This window comes from Scyliorhinus torazame, chromosome 9 (genome assembly GCF_047496885.1).
Source record: "Scyliorhinus torazame isolate Kashiwa2021f chromosome 9, sScyTor2.1, whole genome shotgun sequence".
In the NCBI taxonomy this organism is placed as follows: domain Eukaryota; kingdom Metazoa; phylum Chordata; class Chondrichthyes; order Carcharhiniformes; family Scyliorhinidae; genus Scyliorhinus; species Scyliorhinus torazame.
The window spans coordinates 149793504-149813686 of NC_092715.1; the positions used below are offsets into that span (position 1 = coordinate 149793504).

The following is a 20183-nucleotide window of genomic DNA, read 5'->3' on the forward strand; positions in this document are numbered from 1 at the left end:
ACGTCATTCGGGACTTGTGGGAGACAACCGAAGGAAACCCACGCTGACACTGGGTACTCCGCACGGACAGTGACCCAAGCCAGGAATCGAATCTGGTCACCTGGTCACCTCTTTGAAAAATGTAATCAAGTTCGTCAGACATGACCTCCCCTGACTCCAAATGCAGATTAATTGAGGGTCTCAGGATTGCTTCCAATAATTTACCTACCATTACGTTAGACTGACTGGCTTGCAGCTTTCTGGTTTATCTCTTCCTCCCTTCTTGAATAATGATACGACATTGGCTATCCTCCAGTTTCCGGCACCTCTCCTGTGGCTGGAATTAAAAATTATGCCAACACTCCTGTTACATCCACCCTTGTCTCGCTCAACAGCCTGGTCCCTTCTAGGGACATGCTGGATGATTGATAAATAAGCTTGTCAACATAGTCCATAAGTTTACAAAAAAGCTAAAAGTGTACAAAAAGGTTAACCATGTAAGTGGGGATTACTGGGTTATGGGGATAGGATAGAGACATGGGCTTGTGTAGGGATCGGTGCAGACTCGATGGGCCGAATGGCCTCCTTTGCACTGTAAATTCTATGATACAAAAGATGCAATTTTTGCACTAGATTTTCTTTGGTAAATGTTCCATTCTGGATTGTTCTAATGCATATTAGAAGAAATACATGTCAGTGGCGTTCCAGTTAGAGATGTTTTTAAAACTTGGCCTGTCCCTCCAGCTGCTGCTTTACTTTTACCCACTTGCTCTCTTCCTCACTTGAGGGTTACAGTTGGACCCATTTTCTGTATAAGTGTTATAAAAATGTAGTGTCATTCTATCTGTTAAGCAGAGCACTTAATTTAGATAATTTTACACTATTATGATATATCAACTCCAACAGAGAACTGTGAACAGGTTGATTGACTTTTTTCGACCTCCAACGGATGTTCAGCTGGGGGAACTGACATCAGCTACTTTGATGAAACTTGAGGAATTCCGTGACAAAACTTCAACTGGTAAAGATCAATATATATTTTTGCATTGATTTTGATCGGGATGCTTTGAAATAGTTTTCATGTGCTGTTTATGGAGTAACTGAGTCACTGCAAATTCTATTGGGAGTATTGCCCAAAAATGGGGAAGCAAAGAGTTTGGATGGAAAGAGCGATCAATTTTGTTTTTGTAAGAATAATCTTTTAGTGTCACAAGTAGGCTTACATTAACACTGCAATGAAGTTACTGTGAAAATCCCCTAGTCGCCACACTACAGCGCCTGTTCGGGTACACTGAGGGGGAATTCAGAATCTCCAATTCACTTAACAAGCACATCTTGCGGGCATTGTGGGAGGAAACCGGAACACCCTGAGGAAACGTGCACGGACATGGGGAGAACGTGCAGTCTCCGCACAGACACGGGGAGAAAGTTCAGTCTCCCCACAGACACTGGGAGAACGTGCAGTCTCCGCACAGATAGCGACTTATGCCGGGAATCGAACCTGGGTCCCTGGTGCTAACCACTGTGCTACCGTGCCGACCAATACACTTGAGCTGATATGGACTTGGTATGTGATGCATAATTTCAAAGTTCACCGAAGACATGAAAATCAGAATTTATTTTACAATAAGCAATGTGGTTACATCTTCAGGAGAACATAGACTGGTGAAATAGCAGCTGAAATTTAACACATTGAAATGGGAAGCAATATATGTTGATAGGATGAATGGAGGGGGCAAAATAAAGTAAATTATCCACAATTTTAAAATTGTAAGAACAGAGACCTCTGTGTATATAAACAAATCTTTGAAGGTGATTGGAGAAGGCTGTTTTTAAAAAAAAAAAACTGTACGGGATGCTTGGCACAATTAATAGAGGACTAGATAGAGCATAAGGAGATTATGCTAAACTTGATATTAACGCTATCTAGAAGTAACTGTGCCTTCAATTCCATTTCTCTAATCTGTTATGATGTTTTCTTATATTAGATTCACTGTAAAACTAAAGCACCAAATTGCAAAAATTAATATCATGGACACAACCTACCAGCCGCGTCGCACCCCCGTTCCTGGGGGGGACACGGCTGATAGATGTGGGAGAGGCCACTTCCGGGAACTACCTGGCTCGCTACGCCTCACGAGATCTAATATGATCTGAATCCCGCTCATCGTGGGCAGGATCAATATTTGACAACTCTACATATTAGTGAGTAACTAGCCTCACTCTAATATGCAGCTTGCTTGATCTACCTGAAGCGCTGGGATCTAACCTCTTCCTCCGAGACCTTAAACGGGAACCAGGTGGAACGGCACTTGCCGCACAAGCTTGGGGCAGCTGCCGCCAAGGCGCAATGGGGTAAGACCACTGTGTAAGGTCTTACCAGCAAATGTACACCGAGGGGCGGGTAACAGTGTAAACCACCCTCGGTCTGGGTCATTAACACTCCAATGTATAAAAGAAACATGACAATGTAAATGTTTAAGGAGGAATTGTGACGTAAAGAGTGATGTGTGCAAGGTTATCAAAATTGAATGGAAGAAAGTCAAGGGAATGTGTAACTCTGATGGAAATGTACAGTCAAGACAATTCGAAATGTTCTGTAATGTTTATGATAGATTTTATGAATAAAGTATGTTTTTTGAAAAGAAAACTTGCCAGAGGTCTCCCAGGGGACTGAGGCCACCGGGTGGTTTTCCTCTGGGCCAGGTGGCAACCTGGTACTGCTGGTGCCACCCGGGCACCTTGGCACTTCCAGTCTGGTACCCCGGCAGTGCCACTTGGGTGCCAGCCTGGTACAGCCAAGGTGCCAGGCTGGTATTTTATCCATGATGGGGAATGGGCCCGGAGTTGCACTGTCCCTGCATCAGGTGGGATGTGGGGGTTGACTGAGGACCCCCTTGTAGATGTGCTGGGGCTTGGCTTGGGGGGGGTCCAGAGTGTTGGGGGCGGGGGAGAGCAGTCGAGAGACCGGGGCACCATTTAAAAATGGCGTCCCGATCGTCCTACACTGAGAAGTTCTGGGGAGCAGAGCTCCCAGTGCAGGAAATAGGACTAAGTGCGGCCTTGGCGCTTGACATGGTACTCTGTTGCAATTCAGTTAAATCACATCCCATGTATCTGAACTACAGTTATATCAAGAGTATTGGAACATCACTTTTTCTAAGAGTTTTTGCCATAACTTTAGAATTTTGAGCAGCAGTAATTCCATTGTTTGGAGTAAGTTGTCTGGGTTGTGCCGAACTAATGCACACATTGTATACTTGGCATACAAATTTCCAAAAGGTAGGAATCTATTATCTTTACCTTTTCCTGGCTGGACAAAAAGTCATGCATTTAGCATGTCAGTTGAATGGGTGGGATCTTTCATGCGCCCCAGCAGTGTGTTTTATAGAGGCGGCCTGCCGCTGTCAACAAAGTTTCCCATTGTATGCACCCCATGCTGCCAGCGCGGTGGGACTAGAAGATATATATCTGGCTATTGTGTTTTGCTTTCTTTTAACACATGATCTCCCAAAAGGATTCATGATTTCCCAGGAATTGTCTTCGCTGAGTATTGATACACTTTGTACTATTCACAGGCTTGATGTACATTATTGAGACGCAGAAAGTCCTGGACTTAAAAGTGAACCTCATGGCTTCTTACATCATTATTCCAGAGAATGGTTTTTATGATAAATCGGCCAGCTTATTGGTTCTTGATCTTGGTAATTTAAAGGTAAGTTTGTATAGCGTCAGATTGTTTGAATATTACGGAGTTAAAATCATTTTGAAAATTTTTCAATGTTCATTTTTATCCATCGATTTGGATGTTCTCTTATGCAGAAAAGAACCTGCAATTCCAAATGTTTAGAACTTCATGAAGGAGAAAGAAAAACTTAAAATGTCAGTTTACTTGGGAGCTGACACATCCCAGTCATTGAGAATGTATTCTTCTGGTTGTATGTTTTGAAAAATAATATTTGAGAATGGAAACTGTAGTAGTCAGGTTGGCTGGGTTGGTCAGGTTGGCTGGGTTGGTCAGGTTGGCTGGGTAGGTGGAACCAGTTTTGATTTGGCGATAGGCCTAGCAACACTAAGCAGATGTTTACTCACGGTAACAATAGAAGATAGAATGGCAAGAGTTTAAGTAAAGACGTTAGAAGTTCAAAGGAGAAGGTGGGGTGTGAATTTCGCAATTACATGCTAAATGGTGAACGCACAAAATAGAGGTCATTAAGAGTGGCTTCTGAGAAAGTTAGTTCAGATAAGGGAAAATCAAAAGAAAAAAACAATATCGGGCACGTTCACCTTATGCAAGTTAGCTGTCTTGGGAACACAGCCCACAGCAGGAAGCTGTGGCAACTCCCAATAAACTGAGCTTGGACAAACGCCTGTTTGGGGAACCTGTCTTTCTATCTTGAGTCAGAAGCAGCCCAAAAGATATAGGTGCTGGTGTAGTAACTATTGCTGGATTTTGCTTGAAGTTTTAAAAGCTATGGGATATTGTTTGGGGAGGTTTAACTCCGAAGTTAGGAAAATAGATGGATTTGGAACTGAGTAAATTTAATGATACTATGTATAACCATTAAGGTGTTTAAGTGTATTTCTGGTTGACTTTCTTGTGTGTTTTATTGTTCAATAAACATTTATTTTATTTAAATTCATCACAAGAACATCTGGGACCTCTTTCATTGGTCTTCACATATTTCCTCACATACAAATTCTACTCCAAGATGGCACCAGAGCGTGAGAGTAAATCTCTGTGAGCTCTCTCACACAGATCCTCTTCGTACATCTCTTATAACCATTACTAACCTTTTAAAATTTAATTCTAACACTCTTCATGCATCATTTCTACTGACGAGTACTACACTCTGTATGCCCACCTGATGCCTATGACTATATATTTACATTATGTATTTATGCATGTCCTATGTTTTTTTTCATGTATGGAACGATCTGTCTTGACTGTATGCAGAACAATACTTTTCACTGTACCTCGGTACAGTGATAATAAATCAAATTCAAATTGCAAAAGACAGTTCAGAGCAGGCATTTCCAGTTTCCCTTTTGGATTTCGATACCCTTGTGTTTAACATCAGCTGTGCTCTTAACAAATGCCAAGTCACTTAATATTATTGAAGAAAGAAATAGATTCTAGATGCTAAAGGTGTCCGGGGTTATTGGGTTGAAATAGAGGATTAGCTTTGATCACAGTGAATAGCGGAACAGGCTCAGTTAGCTGAATCGATGGCCTACTTTTATTTTCTATGTTTCCATGAATGAGTGAGACTTGCAAACACATTATGTAAGAAGCTGTGAGAGCTGCAAGAACAGGGCGATATATAGGCCTAGAATCTATTGTTAGTGGCAGTTTACAGCCAATCTTTAGCTAAGCTGCGGGTAAAGCTTTAATGGGCTCTGTGGTGTGGACTTCACTTTTTTCACAATTTATGCTGGTGGCAGCTAAAAGGGATCTCTGGTACAACATTAGAAAAAGGTATTTGTTCTGGAAAAAAATACATTGACCACTAGGTGACCAATTGAGGCTCTGATGTTACATGCCCTGGATTGTTGAAGGAATTCACCAGGGATTGGAGTGTGTGGTCAACGGAGAAACTTTAGCTACAACTTTTAATTATTCCATAGATTAGATATGAAATTGTGTGGGAGAACGGCAGGGAGGCCAATATGGCACCTAGTGTTCAAGAATGGAGTAGGGAAAAAAACTTGGAACCATGGATCAATTAGTGTAAAGGCAGTTCTGCACTAACTCTTGCAATTAAAGATTTGATGCGAAATCAGTGAAAATGCATGGGTTAATCCAGGAAAGTCAACAGTCCAAAATCTCCATCAATTAGAATGAGAAAATGTAGCAGCATGAATGGAAAACTGAGTTTGTGTAAATGGGTGATTCATGGAAATGTGTATTTGGGTTTTATAGTATCATATATTTAGAGAGCATCTGCACTTGGTTCATGTTTTTTCTCAAACAAATTTTTATATTGCTTTATACTGCCATGAGCGAATGCAATCGGGCAGCATTTTACGAAATTTTAAAAAGGTATATATTTTTGCTTTAAAATATATATATTTTTTGTATAATTATGAATGATAAGGATGTAATTTAATTAATACAAATTGGTTGTTGCTGTCCTTCCATCTGCAAGAGATGATGGGAATGTTAAATGGGAAGAGGAGCTGGGGGAGGAGATTGAGGAGGGGCTGTGGGCTGATGCCCTAAATAGGGTTAATTCCTCTTCCTCGTGTGCCAGGCTTAGCCTGATACAATTTAAGGTGGTTCATAGAGCGCATATGACGGGAGCGAGGCTGAGTAGGTTCTTTGGGGTGGAGGACAGATGTGGGAGGTGCTCAGGAAGTCCAGCGAACCATGTCCATATGTTTTGGTCATGCCCGGCACTGGAGGGGTTCTGGAGGGGAGTGGCGGGAACAGTATCTAAGGCGGTGAAAGTCCGGATCAAGCCAAGCTGGGGGCTAGGACTGTTTGGAGTAGTGGACGAGCCGAGAGTGCAGGAGGTGAAAGAGGCCGGCATTCTGGCCTTTGCGTCCCTAGTAGCCCGGCGAAGGATCTTGTTAATGTGGAAAGAGGCGAAGCCCCCCAGCGTGGAAGCCTGGATAAATGATATGGCAGGGTTTATCAAGTTGGAGAGGATAAAGTTTGCCTTGAGAGGGTCTGCGCAGGGGTTCTACAGGCGGTGGCAACCGTTCCTAGACCATCTTGTGGAGCGTTAGATGAAGGTCGGACAGCAGCAACAACAACCCGGGGGGGGGGGGGCGGTTTCTCTGGGGGGCATTTGAGCAAGAAAACACATGAATGATCCGGAAAACTGACATGTACGGGAAGAATCCAATGTACAAAATTCTGTATCTTATTGACTTGCCATGTTCATGTCTTGCTACGTGAGCTTTCTTTCTTTTTTTTTTCTCTTTGTAACGGGGGGGTGGGGGGGGGGGGTTTGTTTGTATGGTGGAAAATTTTGTTGAAAAATTCTTAATAAAAACATATTTATAAAAAAAAAAAAAGAGATGATGGGAATGTAACGTCAAAATTTAGCAAGATCAGATCATCTGTGGCACTTTTGATGCCTAAACAAGCCAATTTTGGAGAGGCAAAACCAGTTACAAGTGCCACACATGAAGATGTCGCTTTCTAGTGGAGTGGGATCATCTCTGATCCCTTGATTGCAGGGCTCTAATCTGCTTTGGAGCTTCTGAAACCACATGTTAATATGGCGGTGAACTCCTGCCCACGGCTGGCGTCACCATTTGCATCAGTGGTCAACTAGTTTCCCACTTGCCACAATTGATGTTGAGGACTTTCATGTTTCTTTTGACAGCATCCCTGAATTGGAGTTTTTGAATACTCTGATCTCTTGACATGAGCTACCTCCCCAAATAACATTACCCTTGGGGTTGTGGCCATCTTCTATCCTGTAGATATGCCCAAAATTGCCTCTGACTGCATGGGCGCACAACCCATGCCAGTGACTTTGAAGGTTGCAGTTGCCTTAACTTATATGCCTGCGGTTCTTTTCAGGGCTCCGTGCGGTATCTGTGTAGTGTCTTTCAATCAGTCGGAAACAGTTGTACTAAGCCGTTGACTGATGCCATCTTTTGACGTGTTCGCAAGTTCATCCACTACCATATAGACTAGGTGAGCCAGGTCAGGAGAGCACTAGGCTGTGTGGCGATGGCTGGCTTCCCCTCCATCCAGGGGAATAGGTCGCAATCGTGGCCATCAAGGTGCCAGCAGCTGAGTCGCACAGTGGTTAGCACTGTTGCTTCACAGCGCCAGGGACCAGGGTTCAATTCCCGGCTTGGGCCACTGCCTGTGCGGAGTCTGCACGTTCTCCCTGTGTCTGCGTGGGTTTACTCCGCGTGCTCTGGTTTCCTCCCACAAGTCCTGAAAGATGTACTTGTAAGTGAATTGGACATTCTGAATTCTCCATCAGTGTACCTGAACAGCTGCCGGAGTGTGGTGACGAGGGGATTTTCACAGTAACTTCATTGCAGTGTTAATGTAAGCCTATCTGTGACACTAATAAAGATTATTATTATAATCAGAATGGAGTTCCGCTCAATTAATGTTCAGATCATTTGTGACTATTGGACACAGTTTCTCCCAAGTTTTGCCCAATACTATGGGAGCTCACATGATGCTTACATTTTAGGCATTCTCAGGTACCAAGGCTGTTTGTGGCTCCTGCGCGATGGATGGATAGCTGCTGGGTGATGAGGGTTATTCTTCAACAGGTGACTGATGACCCCACTCCGTCACCTAACTGCAGTTGAGTAGAGATACAACAGGAGTCATGCTTCCACAAGAGTAGTGGAAGAGAGGACCATCGGGCTGCTGAAAGTCCACCATGTGCCTGGTCCAATACAGGGGTGCATTGCAGTATCCTCCAGTGCACATTTCCTTCATAGTTGTTGCATGCTGAGCCCTGTACAACCTGGCTCTGGCAAGGGAAGACCCGATGGAGGCTAAGGAAAGTGAGGCAGTTCCACAGGCCAAAGCGGATGACCCCAATAATGGGTCAGAGAAAGAACCTGGGGACATACAGGGTGAGGACATTAAGGCGGGCAACTGGAACATTTAGGGGTGGGGCACCATGGAGGCTTTGATACTGCGAACCTTCAGCTAGGCATCGAAGGCATTGACTTTTATAAAGCCAATGGTACTGCTTCCTTTGCAAACAACAAAATGAGAACCAAAACCCAGAACGCCATACAGTTGCAAACCTGTGCAGCATCTAAACATCCATGAACTGAAAAAGAACATAGAAATTTGCCATCTCTAACACAAACGTCAAGATTGTCACCCATGACATGCCCCTGACATTTGGGAGAACTATCATTGCTGTATCCCACACTATCAGCATCGAAGGGGGTTATCATTGACCAGAAATTGAACTGGACCATCTATGCAGCAGCTACAAGAGCAGGTCAGAGGCTGGGAATTTTGCAGAGAGTAACTCACCACCTGACTCCCCAAAGCCTATCTGCCATCTACAAGGCAAAAATGAAGAGTTTCCTGAATGAATGTTGAAGGAGCTTGACACTATCCAGGACAAAGCAGTCCGCTTGATCAGCACTCCATACATCAACTTAAAATATCACTCCCTATCAACTTAAAATATCACTCCCTCTACTACTGACGCACACAAGATGCACTGCAGCAACTCACCAAGGCTACTTAGGCAGCAGCTTCAAAACCCATGACAAGGACAAGGGCAGAAGAAACACAGGAACACCACCACCTACAAATTTCCCTCCAAGCCACACACCATCCTGATTTTCAACTATATTGCTGTTCCTTCACTTTTGCTGTGTCAAAATCATGGAACTCCTCTTCTGTACTGCACTGTGGGAGTACCTACACCACAGGGACTGCAGCAGTTCAAGAATGCATATCACCACCATCTTCACGGGCAATTGGGAAAGGGGTGGATGATTTTCTGTATCAGCAGAGGGTCAGGAGGCCCTCCAGATGTGCTCAGAATGCAATCGGAGCCCATAGACATGGAGGTTAATGGCAGGACTCGAGCCTTGATGACTAGGATGCAGTGTTTCAAGTAGTTCAATGATCTCACATGAGTGGTCAAGGTCTTTTCATGCATCTTCAAATACAGTATGTTCCCATTACACTGCTAGCCTCCGATACTAGCTGTCCAATTCACCACATCCCTTTTCTCACCTACCAATGATCCCGATCAATCCGAACCCGTACTAACATTCAAATGTTTCACTGTAGCCACACTTTAAAAAAAAATATTATTGAATTTTCATATTTTGCATCCAACTCTTTACAAAACAATGCTAAACCAACATATATTAACAAATCAGAGTCATCCCCACAACATTTGTGGCCATGTCCCCCCCACCCTGCTTTAAGCGGCGTACTTTTCTTGCATATTTGATATTCTTCAACTGATGGCCAAGACACTTCTTTACAGACCCTTATATGCAGTTTGGTTCGGGCTTAAGCTTGCCTACGAGCTGGTCCTCTGTGGCTTGTGCCCCTCGTGTTCCACTTGTATGTGTTCATCCCCCAGCCACCCCTTTCTTTCTCCTCTCTGTTCCATGGCTAGTCCCGTGTCTTCTCCTCTCGCATCCCACCCCCTTGTCCCACTACTTTACTGGTTTATAGCTACGAACAGATCTTGGAACAGGTTGGTGAATGGCTTCCACATCCTGTGGAAGCCTTCTGATCCATTGATGACAAATTTATTTTCTCCAGCCTGAGAAATTCTTCCAGGTCAGACGGCCCATCTACAGCCTTGGGTGGTGCTGCTGATCGGCAGTCAAGCAATATTCTCTGTCAGGCGATCAGGGAGGCAAAGGCTAGGGCGTCAGCCCCCCTCCCCATGAAGAGCTGTGACTGACCTGATACCCTGAAGACCACCACCTTTAGGCACTGCTCCATCCTCGCCTCCACGTGCCTGGACATGGCCTCAAAGAAGGGCGTCCAATACCCAACTAGCCTTGAGTAGGGGCAGGACCAGAACATGTAGGTGTGGTTGGCTGAGCTTCCCTGGCACCTTCGCATCTGTCCTCCACCTCCGTGGAAAAGCTGCTCATTCAAATTCTGTTCAGGTGCATTCTGTGCACCACCTTTCACTGCATTAGGCTCAGTCCTGCGCATGTGGAGGTGAAGTTTGCCCTTCATCCAGCACTTCGATCCAGAGTCCTCCCCCTGTCTCCATGCCTAGTTCCTCCTCCCAGTCTTTCCTTGTCTCGTCAAGGGTGAGAGTACCTCCTCCAACAATCTCCCATACATGTCTGCACAGCACCACCTCCCTGAGGTCACCCACATCCAGCAATCTTTCTACAGTGAGTGTCCTGGTATCGTTGTTCGAGGTACGTTGTTGTTTCTTTGTGGAGTAAATTTTTGACCTGAATATATCTCTGGTGGTTTCCTCTTGGCAGCTGGAACTTTTCCGTGAGTTCTCTCAGGGTCGCTACTCTACCATCCGTGTACAAGTCCCAAACCGTCAAATTCCTCTACCTCACTCCACCTTTTGAAGGAGACATTCATTGTTGCGTGGGTGACCCTGTGGTTGTTGCAGATCGGGGCCATGGTGGTCATTTCGGTTAGACCGAAGTGCTTCCTCATTTGGTACCACCTTTGGAGTGTGGCTACCACCACTGGGCTATTTGAGTATCTGGCCAGGTGTATGGGAGTGCGGTTGTGACCAGCGCTTGGAGGGAAGGCCTTGTGCAGGAACTCTCCTCCATCCTCACCTACTCTGCTCCCGGTTACTTGACCCATCCCCATACTCTAACTGCTGTGGCCGCTCAGTTCTAGAACTGTACCCCCCCCCCCCCCCCGCCCACACACACACACACACACACACACACACACACACACACAAACGCAAGGATGTAGATCGGGAGGGATCTGAACAGGAAGAAGAACCTGGCGACACATTCATTTTGATCGTCTGCACTCTCCCTGCCTGAGGGAGTGGGAGTGAGCCCCACCTCTACAGGTCCTTTTTGACTTCCTCTACTAGACTCGTCAGGTTCTATTTGTGCCCAGTCATGGGCTATTTGGATCCCCAGGTAGCGGAATGCAGTCTGGGCTCATTTGAAAGGCAGTCCCCCTCCCACCTATGTCACTGACATCCCCTCCAGCCTAAATGTCTCCTCAGCTGGTTCCAATCGTAGACCGTACGACCAGCTCTCGGTATACCTCCTCTGTGCCAATGGTAACATTGTTGTTACCATGGCCCTCAGGCTGGACACATTACAGGACTCCTCCTCCATCCTAATCCATTCTAACCCATCTCCTTCCCACCATCGTCTCATTTTCTCCACATTCATCGGCCAGCAGACACTAACACCCCCCCCCCCCCCCCCCCCTTCTGCCTCTGGAGCAGGGCCCTCTTTACCCTAGATACCTTCACCGACAAGGTAAACTCCGAAGATCGCTGCATCCAGTTTACGACAAAAGGCCTTCGGAATGAAGATTGGGAGGGTCTGGGATACGAACAGGAAACTTAGCAGGACATTCGTTTTCACCACTTGGACCCTCCCCGTCAGTGTAGCGTATCCCATCTCCTAAAGTCCTGCTTTACCTCCTCCACCAACTTTGTTAAGTTCAATTTGTGCATCGTTGCCCACCCCCCATCATCTGGAGCCCCCAGATACCTAAGCTGATCTCTGGTGACCCTAAATTAGCTCCCCGACCCACCTCGTTCACTGGAAATACCTTGCTTTTTTCCACATTCAATTTATAGCCAGAGAACGTCCGGGACCTCTCTAATAAGCCCATAATTCTCCCCGTACTCACCAATGACACGAACAGCAGCAGGTCGTCTGCATATAGCAACACCGTGTTCCCTACTCCCCTCATAATCCCCTGCCACTCTGTTGACCCCCTAAGAGCCATTGTCAAGTGCTCTATTGCCAGGACGAACAGCAGCAGCGACAGCGGACACCCCTGCATCGTTCTCTTGTACAATCTAAAGCTCCCTGAACTTATCTCTTTGTCTGTACACTCGCTACTGGGGCCACGTAAATCAGAGGCACCCACGCCACAAACTTCGGCCCAAACCCGAACCTTCCCAGAACCTCGAACAGCTACCGCCACTTCACCCAGTTGAAAGTCTTCTCCGCGTCCATAGATCCACTACCTCCAGTAGCGGTTCCCTCAGTGGGGTCATGGTCACATTTAGTAACCGCCTAATATTACTGGAAAGTTGCCTACACGTCACGAAGCCCGTTTGGTCCTCTGCATGGACACGTTGGGTCAAAGGGCCTGTTTTCAAGTTGTAAACCTCTATAACCACCCCTGGATTGCATCCTTCCATCCTCCCTGCCACTAACTTATCCAACATTTTCACATCTGTATTCAACAGTGATATGGGTCTGGATGACCCATACTCTAGCGGGTCCTTTTCTTTCTTTGGGATTAGCGTAATCGGCGCCTGTGTCAGTGTCTCCAGCAGCTCTCCCCTTCTCCAGCACCTCGCTAAACGCCCTCTATAAATATGGTGCCAACTCCGTCATAAACTCCGCCGGGTAACCGTCCGGCCCCGGGCCTTACCTGACTTTTAAGCTTTCTCAATCCTGATGGATCCTCCAGCACCTTCCCTCATCCAGCCGTGGAAATTCCAGCCCGTCCAGAAAACGCCCCATATGCCCTTCTTCACCCCCCAAATCGGCCCTATACAATTTCTCATAGTACTCGCTGAGCGCCTCATTCCTTCTCCAGCTTCATCACTACCTCCCCCTTCCTTGACAGTGCTCTCAGAATTTCTCTGGATGCAGACTGTCTCCGTAGCTGATGGACTAGCATTCGGCTCCCCTTCTCTTCAGATTCATACTGCACCCCTCTCACCCTCTGTAGCTGCCCAACAGCCTTTCCAGTCGTCATCCTGTCGAACTGCCCCTTTAACTTCTTTCTCTTTGCTAATTCCTCCATGTCCATGGTGGGGGCCCTCAAATATTCCCTGTCAACATTGACTATTTCATCCAATAATCGTCCATACTACTATCTCTGTGCATCTTGAACAAGATAATCTGCCCCCGAACCACCGCCTTCAATGCCTCCCAGAATGTGGCCGCCGATTACCCCCCCCCCTTTGGTTCAGCACCACGTAGTCCTTAATCACCTTATCGCAGAACCCCCTGGCCACTAAAAGCCCGAGTCTAGCCCAGCCTCTGTTTTTGCCTCGAGCTGAGCCGCGCCTCCAGCCAGTTGAGTGCGTGGTCAGAAATCATGATTCCTGCGTACTCTGCGCCCCACTACCCCCGCTAACACCTCTCGGCTCACCATAAAAAAAATCAATTGTGGAGTATACTTTGTACACGTGCGAGAAGGAGTAATCCCTCTCTCCCAGGTTCTTAAAACTCCACGGGTCCACCATACCATCCTTTCCATAAACCCGCCCACCTCCTTCACCATCCTCAGCCTTCCCATTGACGAGGGCAATGTTTTTCAAACTTTTTTTCCCTCACCCACTTTTGCCAACTGGCTGATCTTCGGGTCCACTTGATGGCCGGCACACCACTGATGGGCCGAAGGGTCTCTGTGTTCTGTGTTGTAGAACTACATAACTCTCGAAAGTAGAGATATAATCAAAGTGTGGAGGAGAGCCACGAGGTTGATGTCAATGTTTGTAACTGTTGTGAAAGAGTCCGAGTGTGATTGTTCTGTGCCAGGTTTAATCTGGTCCTTATTGTACTGTTTAACTTTTTCAATATATAATTCAAATTTTAGTGACTTTTGCTGCGGGTGAGGATTGACACCCAGACCCAGAAAGAAAGAAGACAGTTTTCTCCAAACCCTATTGTCCCTCACAAATTTTAAACGGATGCGTAAAATCTCCAACCTGGTGCTTGGCTTCCCAAAAGATCCTTCCAACGAGAGGACCAAGAGAGAGAGTGTGTAAGCAGATGGTTTGCAGGGTTGCGGTCATGGAACATAGAACATAGAACATTACAGCGCAGTACAGGCCCTTCGGCCCTCGATGTTGCGCCGACGTGTGAAACCACTCTAAAGCCCATCTACACTATTCTCTTATCGTCCATATGTCTATCCAATGACCATTTGAATACTCTTAGTGTTGGCGAGTCCACTACTGTTGCAGGCAGGGCATTCCACACCCTTACTATTGTCTGAGTAAAGAACCTACCTCTGACATCTGTCTTATATCTATCTCCCCTCAATTTAAAGCTATGTCCCCTCGTGCTAGACATCACCATCCGAGGAAACAGGCTCTCACTGTCCACCCTATCCAATCCTCTGATCATCTTGTATGCCTCAATTAAGTCACCTCTTAACCTTCTTCTCTCTAACGAAAACAGCCTCAAGTCCCTCAGCCTTTCCGCATAAGATCTTCCCTCCATACCAGGCAACATTCTGGTAAATCTCCTCTGCACCCTTTCCAATGCTTCCACATTCTTCCTATAATGCGGCGACCAGAATTGCACGCAATACTCCAAATGCGGCCGCACCAGAGTTTTGTACAGCTGCAACATAACCTCATGGCTCTGAAACACAATCCCTCTACCAATAAAAGCTAACACACCGTTCGCCTTCTTAACAACCCTCTCAACCTGAGTGGCAACCTTCAGGGATCTATGTACACGGACACCGAGATCTCTCTGCTCATCCACACTGCCAAGAATCTTACCATTAGCCCAGTACTCTGTCTTCCTGTTATTCCTTCCAAAATGAATCACCTCACACTTTTCTGCATTAAACTCCATTTGCCACCTCTCAGCCCAGCGCTGCAGCTTATCTATGTCCCTCTGTAACTTGTAACATCCTTCCGCACTGTCCACAACTCCACCGACTTTAGTGTAATCTGCAAATTTACTCACCCATCCTTCTACGCCCTCCTCCAGGTCATTTATAAAAATGACAAACAGCAGTGGCCCCAAAACAGATCCTTGTGATACACCACTAGTAACTGGACTCCAGTCTGAACACTTCCCATCAACCACCACCCTTTGTCTTCTTCCAGCTAGCCAATTTCTGATCCAAACTGCTAAATCTCCCTGAATCCCATTCAGTTGCTGCAGTATTTTCTGCACTAGCCTACCGTGGGGAACCTTATCAAACGCTTTACTAAAATCCATATACACCACATCAACTGCTTTACCCTCATCCACCTGTTTGGTCACCTTCTCAAAGAACTTAATAAGGTTTGTGAGGCACGACCTACCCTTCACGAAACCGTGTTGACTATGTCTAATCAAATTATTCCTTTCCAGATGATTATACACCCTATCTCTTATAAACCTTTCCAAGATTTTGCCCACAACAGAAGTAAGGCTCACTGGTCTATAGTTACCGGGGTTGTCTCTACTCCCCTTCTTGAACAAGGGGACAACATTTGCTATCCTCCAGTCTTCTGGCACTATTCCTATACAAAGATGACTTAAAGATCAAAGCCAAAGGCTCAGCAATCTCCTCCCTAGCTTCCCCGAGAATCCTAGGATAAATCCCTTCCGGCCCAGGGGACTTATCTATTTTCACCCTTTCCAGAATTGTTAACACCTCCTCCTTATGAACCTCAAGCCCTTCTAGTCTAGTAGCCTGAATCTCAGTATTCTCCTCGACAACATTGTCTTTTTCCTGTGTGAATGCTGACGAAAAATATTCATTTAACACCTCTCCTATCTCCTCGGACACCAAGCACAACTTCCCACTACTGTCCTTGACTGGCCCTACTCTTACCCTAGTCATTCTTTTATTCCTGACATATCTACAGAAAGGTTTAGGGTTATCCTTGATCCTATCTGCCAAAGACTTCTCATGCCCCCTCCTGGCTCTTCTTAGCTCTCTCTTTAGGTCCTTCCTAGCAAACTTGTAACTCTCGAGCGCCCTTACTGAACCTTCATGTCTCATCTTTACATAAGCCTCCTTCTTCCTCTTGATAAGTGTTTCGACTGCCTTAGTAAACCACGGTTCCCTTGCTCGACCACTTCCTCCCTGCCTGACAGGTACATACTCATCAAGGACACGCAGTAGCTGTTCCTTGAACAAGCTCCACATTTCCATTGTGCCCATCCCCTACACTTTTCCTCTCCATCTGATGCAACCTAAGTCTTGCCTCATCGCATCATAATTGCCGTTCCCCCAGATATAACTCTTGCCCTGCGGTATATACCTATCCCTTTCCATCACTAAAGTAAACGTAATCGAATTGTGGTCACTATCACCAAAGTGCTCACCTACCTCCAAATCTAACACCTGTCCTGGTTCATTACCCAGTACCAAATCCAATACGGCCTCGCCTCTCGTTGGCCTATCTACATACTGTGTCAGGAAACCCTCCTGCACACATTGGACAAAAACGGACCCATCTAAAGTACTCGAACTATAGCGTTTCCAGTCAATATTTGGAAAGTTAAAGTCCCCCATAACAACTACCCTGTTGCTTTCGCTCCTATCCAGAATCATCTTTGCAATCCTTTCCTCTACATCTCTGGAACTTTTCGGAGGCCTGTAGAAATCCCCTAACAGGGTGACCTCTCCTTTCCTGTTTCTAACCTCAGCCCATACTACCTCAATCGACAAGTCCTCATCAGAAATGAGAACTGAATCTCTTGGTGAATTAACCTGAAAAGCTACTCAATTTAAGTTTAATTCATTGAAAGATTTCAGTTCAGAGAGAGGGTCGGATTGATTGGTGATGATCTGCTGGCCCGTTATGCGGCTGCCACCTTGGCCGTGTGATGTTCCAAATTTCAGCTAACCATCTGGCTTGCTGTTAGGATGTCCATCAGTCTGCCAGTCCACTTTACTTCTCACTCCTGGGCCATGCATTCTCCTGTAAACCCCTCATAAAATCAATTTTTGAAGAACTTTTTTTGTTTGCCATTCTGATCTTACCCAGTAGTTGGGATACCTATGTTAATTTCAGAGTGTGCCCCGACCCTTTTTAAACCTGCCCGTGGCACACCCACGGGTGGCGACCACCGCTTTGAAAATGCCTGGATGAGGAGCTCAGCCTGTCCACCTCGGCTCTGGCACGGAATTGAATTCCTCGCGACTTTGAATCAAACCACGAGTGAAATACCTGATCCACCCATCCCTTTCTCAACCTGACCTGACCTGATCCTTCACCCAAAGGTACGTCTCCTGCAGGAAGGCCACCCCCTGCAGGGGCCATCTTCAAGCTCTGCAAGTACGCAAATACCCAAGATATTTACCGGCCCGTTCAGCCCCCATACATTTCATAGAACATAGAACAGTACAGCACAGTACAGGCCCTTCAGCCCATGATGTTGTGCCAACCATTTATCCTAATCTAAGATCAACCTAACCTACACCCCTACAATTTACTGCTGTCCATGTGCCTGTCTAAGAGTCGCTTAAATGTCCCTAATGACTGACTCCACCACCTCTGTGGCAGTGCATTCCACACACCCACCACTCTCTATGTAACGAACCTACCTTTGACATCGCCCCATACCTTCCTCCAAGCACCTTAAAATGATGTCCCCTCGTGACAGCCATTTTCACCCTGGGGAAAAGTCTCTGGCTATCCACTCTATCCATGCCTCCCATCACCTTGTACACCTCTATCAAGTCACCTCTCTGCCTTCTTCGCTCCAGTGAGAAAAGCCCTAGCTCCCTCAACCTTTCTTCAGAAGACATGTCCTCCAGTCCAGGCAGCATCCTGGTAAATCTCCTCTGTACTCTCTCCAAAGCATCCACATCCTTCCGATAATGAGCGGACCAGAACTGGACACAATATTCCAAGTGTGGTCTAACTAGGGTTTTATAAAGCTGCAGCAAAACCTCACAGCTCTTAAACTCAATCCCCCTGTTAATGAAAGCCAACACACCACATGCCTTCTTAACAACCCTAACAACCTGGGTGGCAACTTTGAGGGATCTATGTACGTGGACCCCAAGATCCCTCTGTTCCTGCACACTTCCAAGAATACTGTCTTTAACCCTGTATTCGGCATTCAAATTTGACCTTCCAAAATGAATCACTTCACACAGGTTGAACTCCATCTGCAACTTCTCAGCCCAGCTGTGCATCCTGTCTATGTCCTGTTGTAACCTGCAACAACCCTCCACACTATCTACAACTCCCCCAACTTTTGTGTCACCAGCAAACTTACTAACCCACCCTTCCACTTCCTCATCCAAGTCATTTGTAAAAAAAACACAAAGAGCAGAGCTCCCAGAACAGATCCTTGCGGGACACCACTGGTCACCGACCTCCAGGCGGAATACTTTCCATCCACTACCACTCACTGTCTTCTTTCGGCCTGCCAATTCAGTCAGCCAAATTTCCCTGTATCCCATGCCCCCTAACCTTCTGAATGAGCCTATCATGGGGAACCTTATCAAATGCCTTACTGAAATCCATATACACCACATCCACTGCCCGACCATCATCAATGTGTCTCGTCACATCCTCAAAGAATTCAATGAGGCTTGTGGGGCATGACCTGCCCTTCACAAAGCCATACTAACTATCTTTAATTAAACTATGTTTTTCTAAATAATCATAAATCCTATCTCTCAGAATCCTTTCCAATATTTTGCTCACCACAGAAGTAAGACTGATGGGTCTGTAATTACCAGGGATTTCCCTTTCTTGAACAGGGGAACAACATTTGCCTCCCTCCAAACATCCGGTACTACTCCAATGGAGAGTGAGGATGCAAAGATCATCGCCAACGGTGCAGCAATCTCCTCCCTCGCTTCCCGTAGTAACCTTGAGTATATCCCATCAGGCCCAGGGGACTTATCGATTCTGATGCTTTTGAAAGTTTCCGGCACATCCTCCTGTTCGAGTCTATTAACCTGGTTCACACGGTTCTCATGAGCAACAAGACCCCTCTCTCAAGTGAATACTGAAGCAAAAGATTCATTTAGGGCCTCCCCCATCTCTTCGGACTCTAGGCACTAGTTCCCTCCACTATCCCTGATCGGCCCTACTCTCACTCTGATCATCCTCTTATTTCTCACATAAGTGTAGAACGCCTTGGGGTTTCCCCTAATCCTTCCCGCCAGGTCTTTTTCATGCCCCCTTCTATCTCTCCTCAGTCCATTTTTGAGTTCCTTATGCTATGATTAACTTCATGTTCTGATTCTTGCCGGAGGCTTGCACCTCCATTCCCCTCTACTGCTCATCATCCTCCCTTACCGATGCTATCCTCTTTAATTTCACCTATTTCATCCAAGATGGCCCCCATCTTCAACCATGACCCACTCCTCCTGCAACCCTGCAATCCCCTCCTCCCTTCCCGGACAACTACCCAGAGTCACCTCCCCCACCTCACTTCGGTCATCAGCATTACCTGTCAGCGTGGCAGCTTCTGTCCAAAGACTCCTCCTAACTACCCCCTACCCCTCCTCCCAGCGTTTCCTCCATGGTCTGTGCAAACGACTCCCTGTGGGCTTTCCCCTCCCCCACTCAATCAAAAGACATATCCAAAGCCACAGGTCACCTCCTCCAAAAAATAAACGCCACCACAGGTGGTGGGACAGGGGGGACGACGACAGTTCCCCTTATAAACTTATTGCCCCTGAACAAATAATTGCGACAATAAAATCGTCCCATCGAAAAGAAAAACCCTCCAGCCCCCACACTGCCTGCATCTTCCGAACTCCATTGTTCCAACTCCTCCGTCTCGTTTCAACGTTCAGTTCTCCCCCAGTTTATGATCTGTAATAAAGACATTGGCCTCCTCTTGGGTTTTGAAAAGTCGGGTTTCGCCGG

The 20183-nt window shown here is 46.3% G+C and overlaps 1 protein-coding gene across 5 annotated transcripts in view; it reads left to right on the forward strand.

Moving 5' to 3' along the window:
* vps13a (vacuolar protein sorting 13 homolog A) overlaps positions 1 to 20183 on the forward strand; it is a 753359-nt gene that overhangs the window by 171419 nt on the left and 561757 nt on the right. For all 5 annotated transcript variants that reach the window (XM_072516625.1, XM_072516626.1, XM_072516627.1 and 2 more), the window contains exons 19-20: positions 886 to 1000; positions 3558 to 3694. In XM_072516625.1, the coding sequence (XP_072372726.1) occupies positions 886 to 1000; positions 3558 to 3694 (252 nt within the window). The remainder of the gene's footprint in view (positions 1 to 885; positions 1001 to 3557; positions 3695 to 20183) is intronic.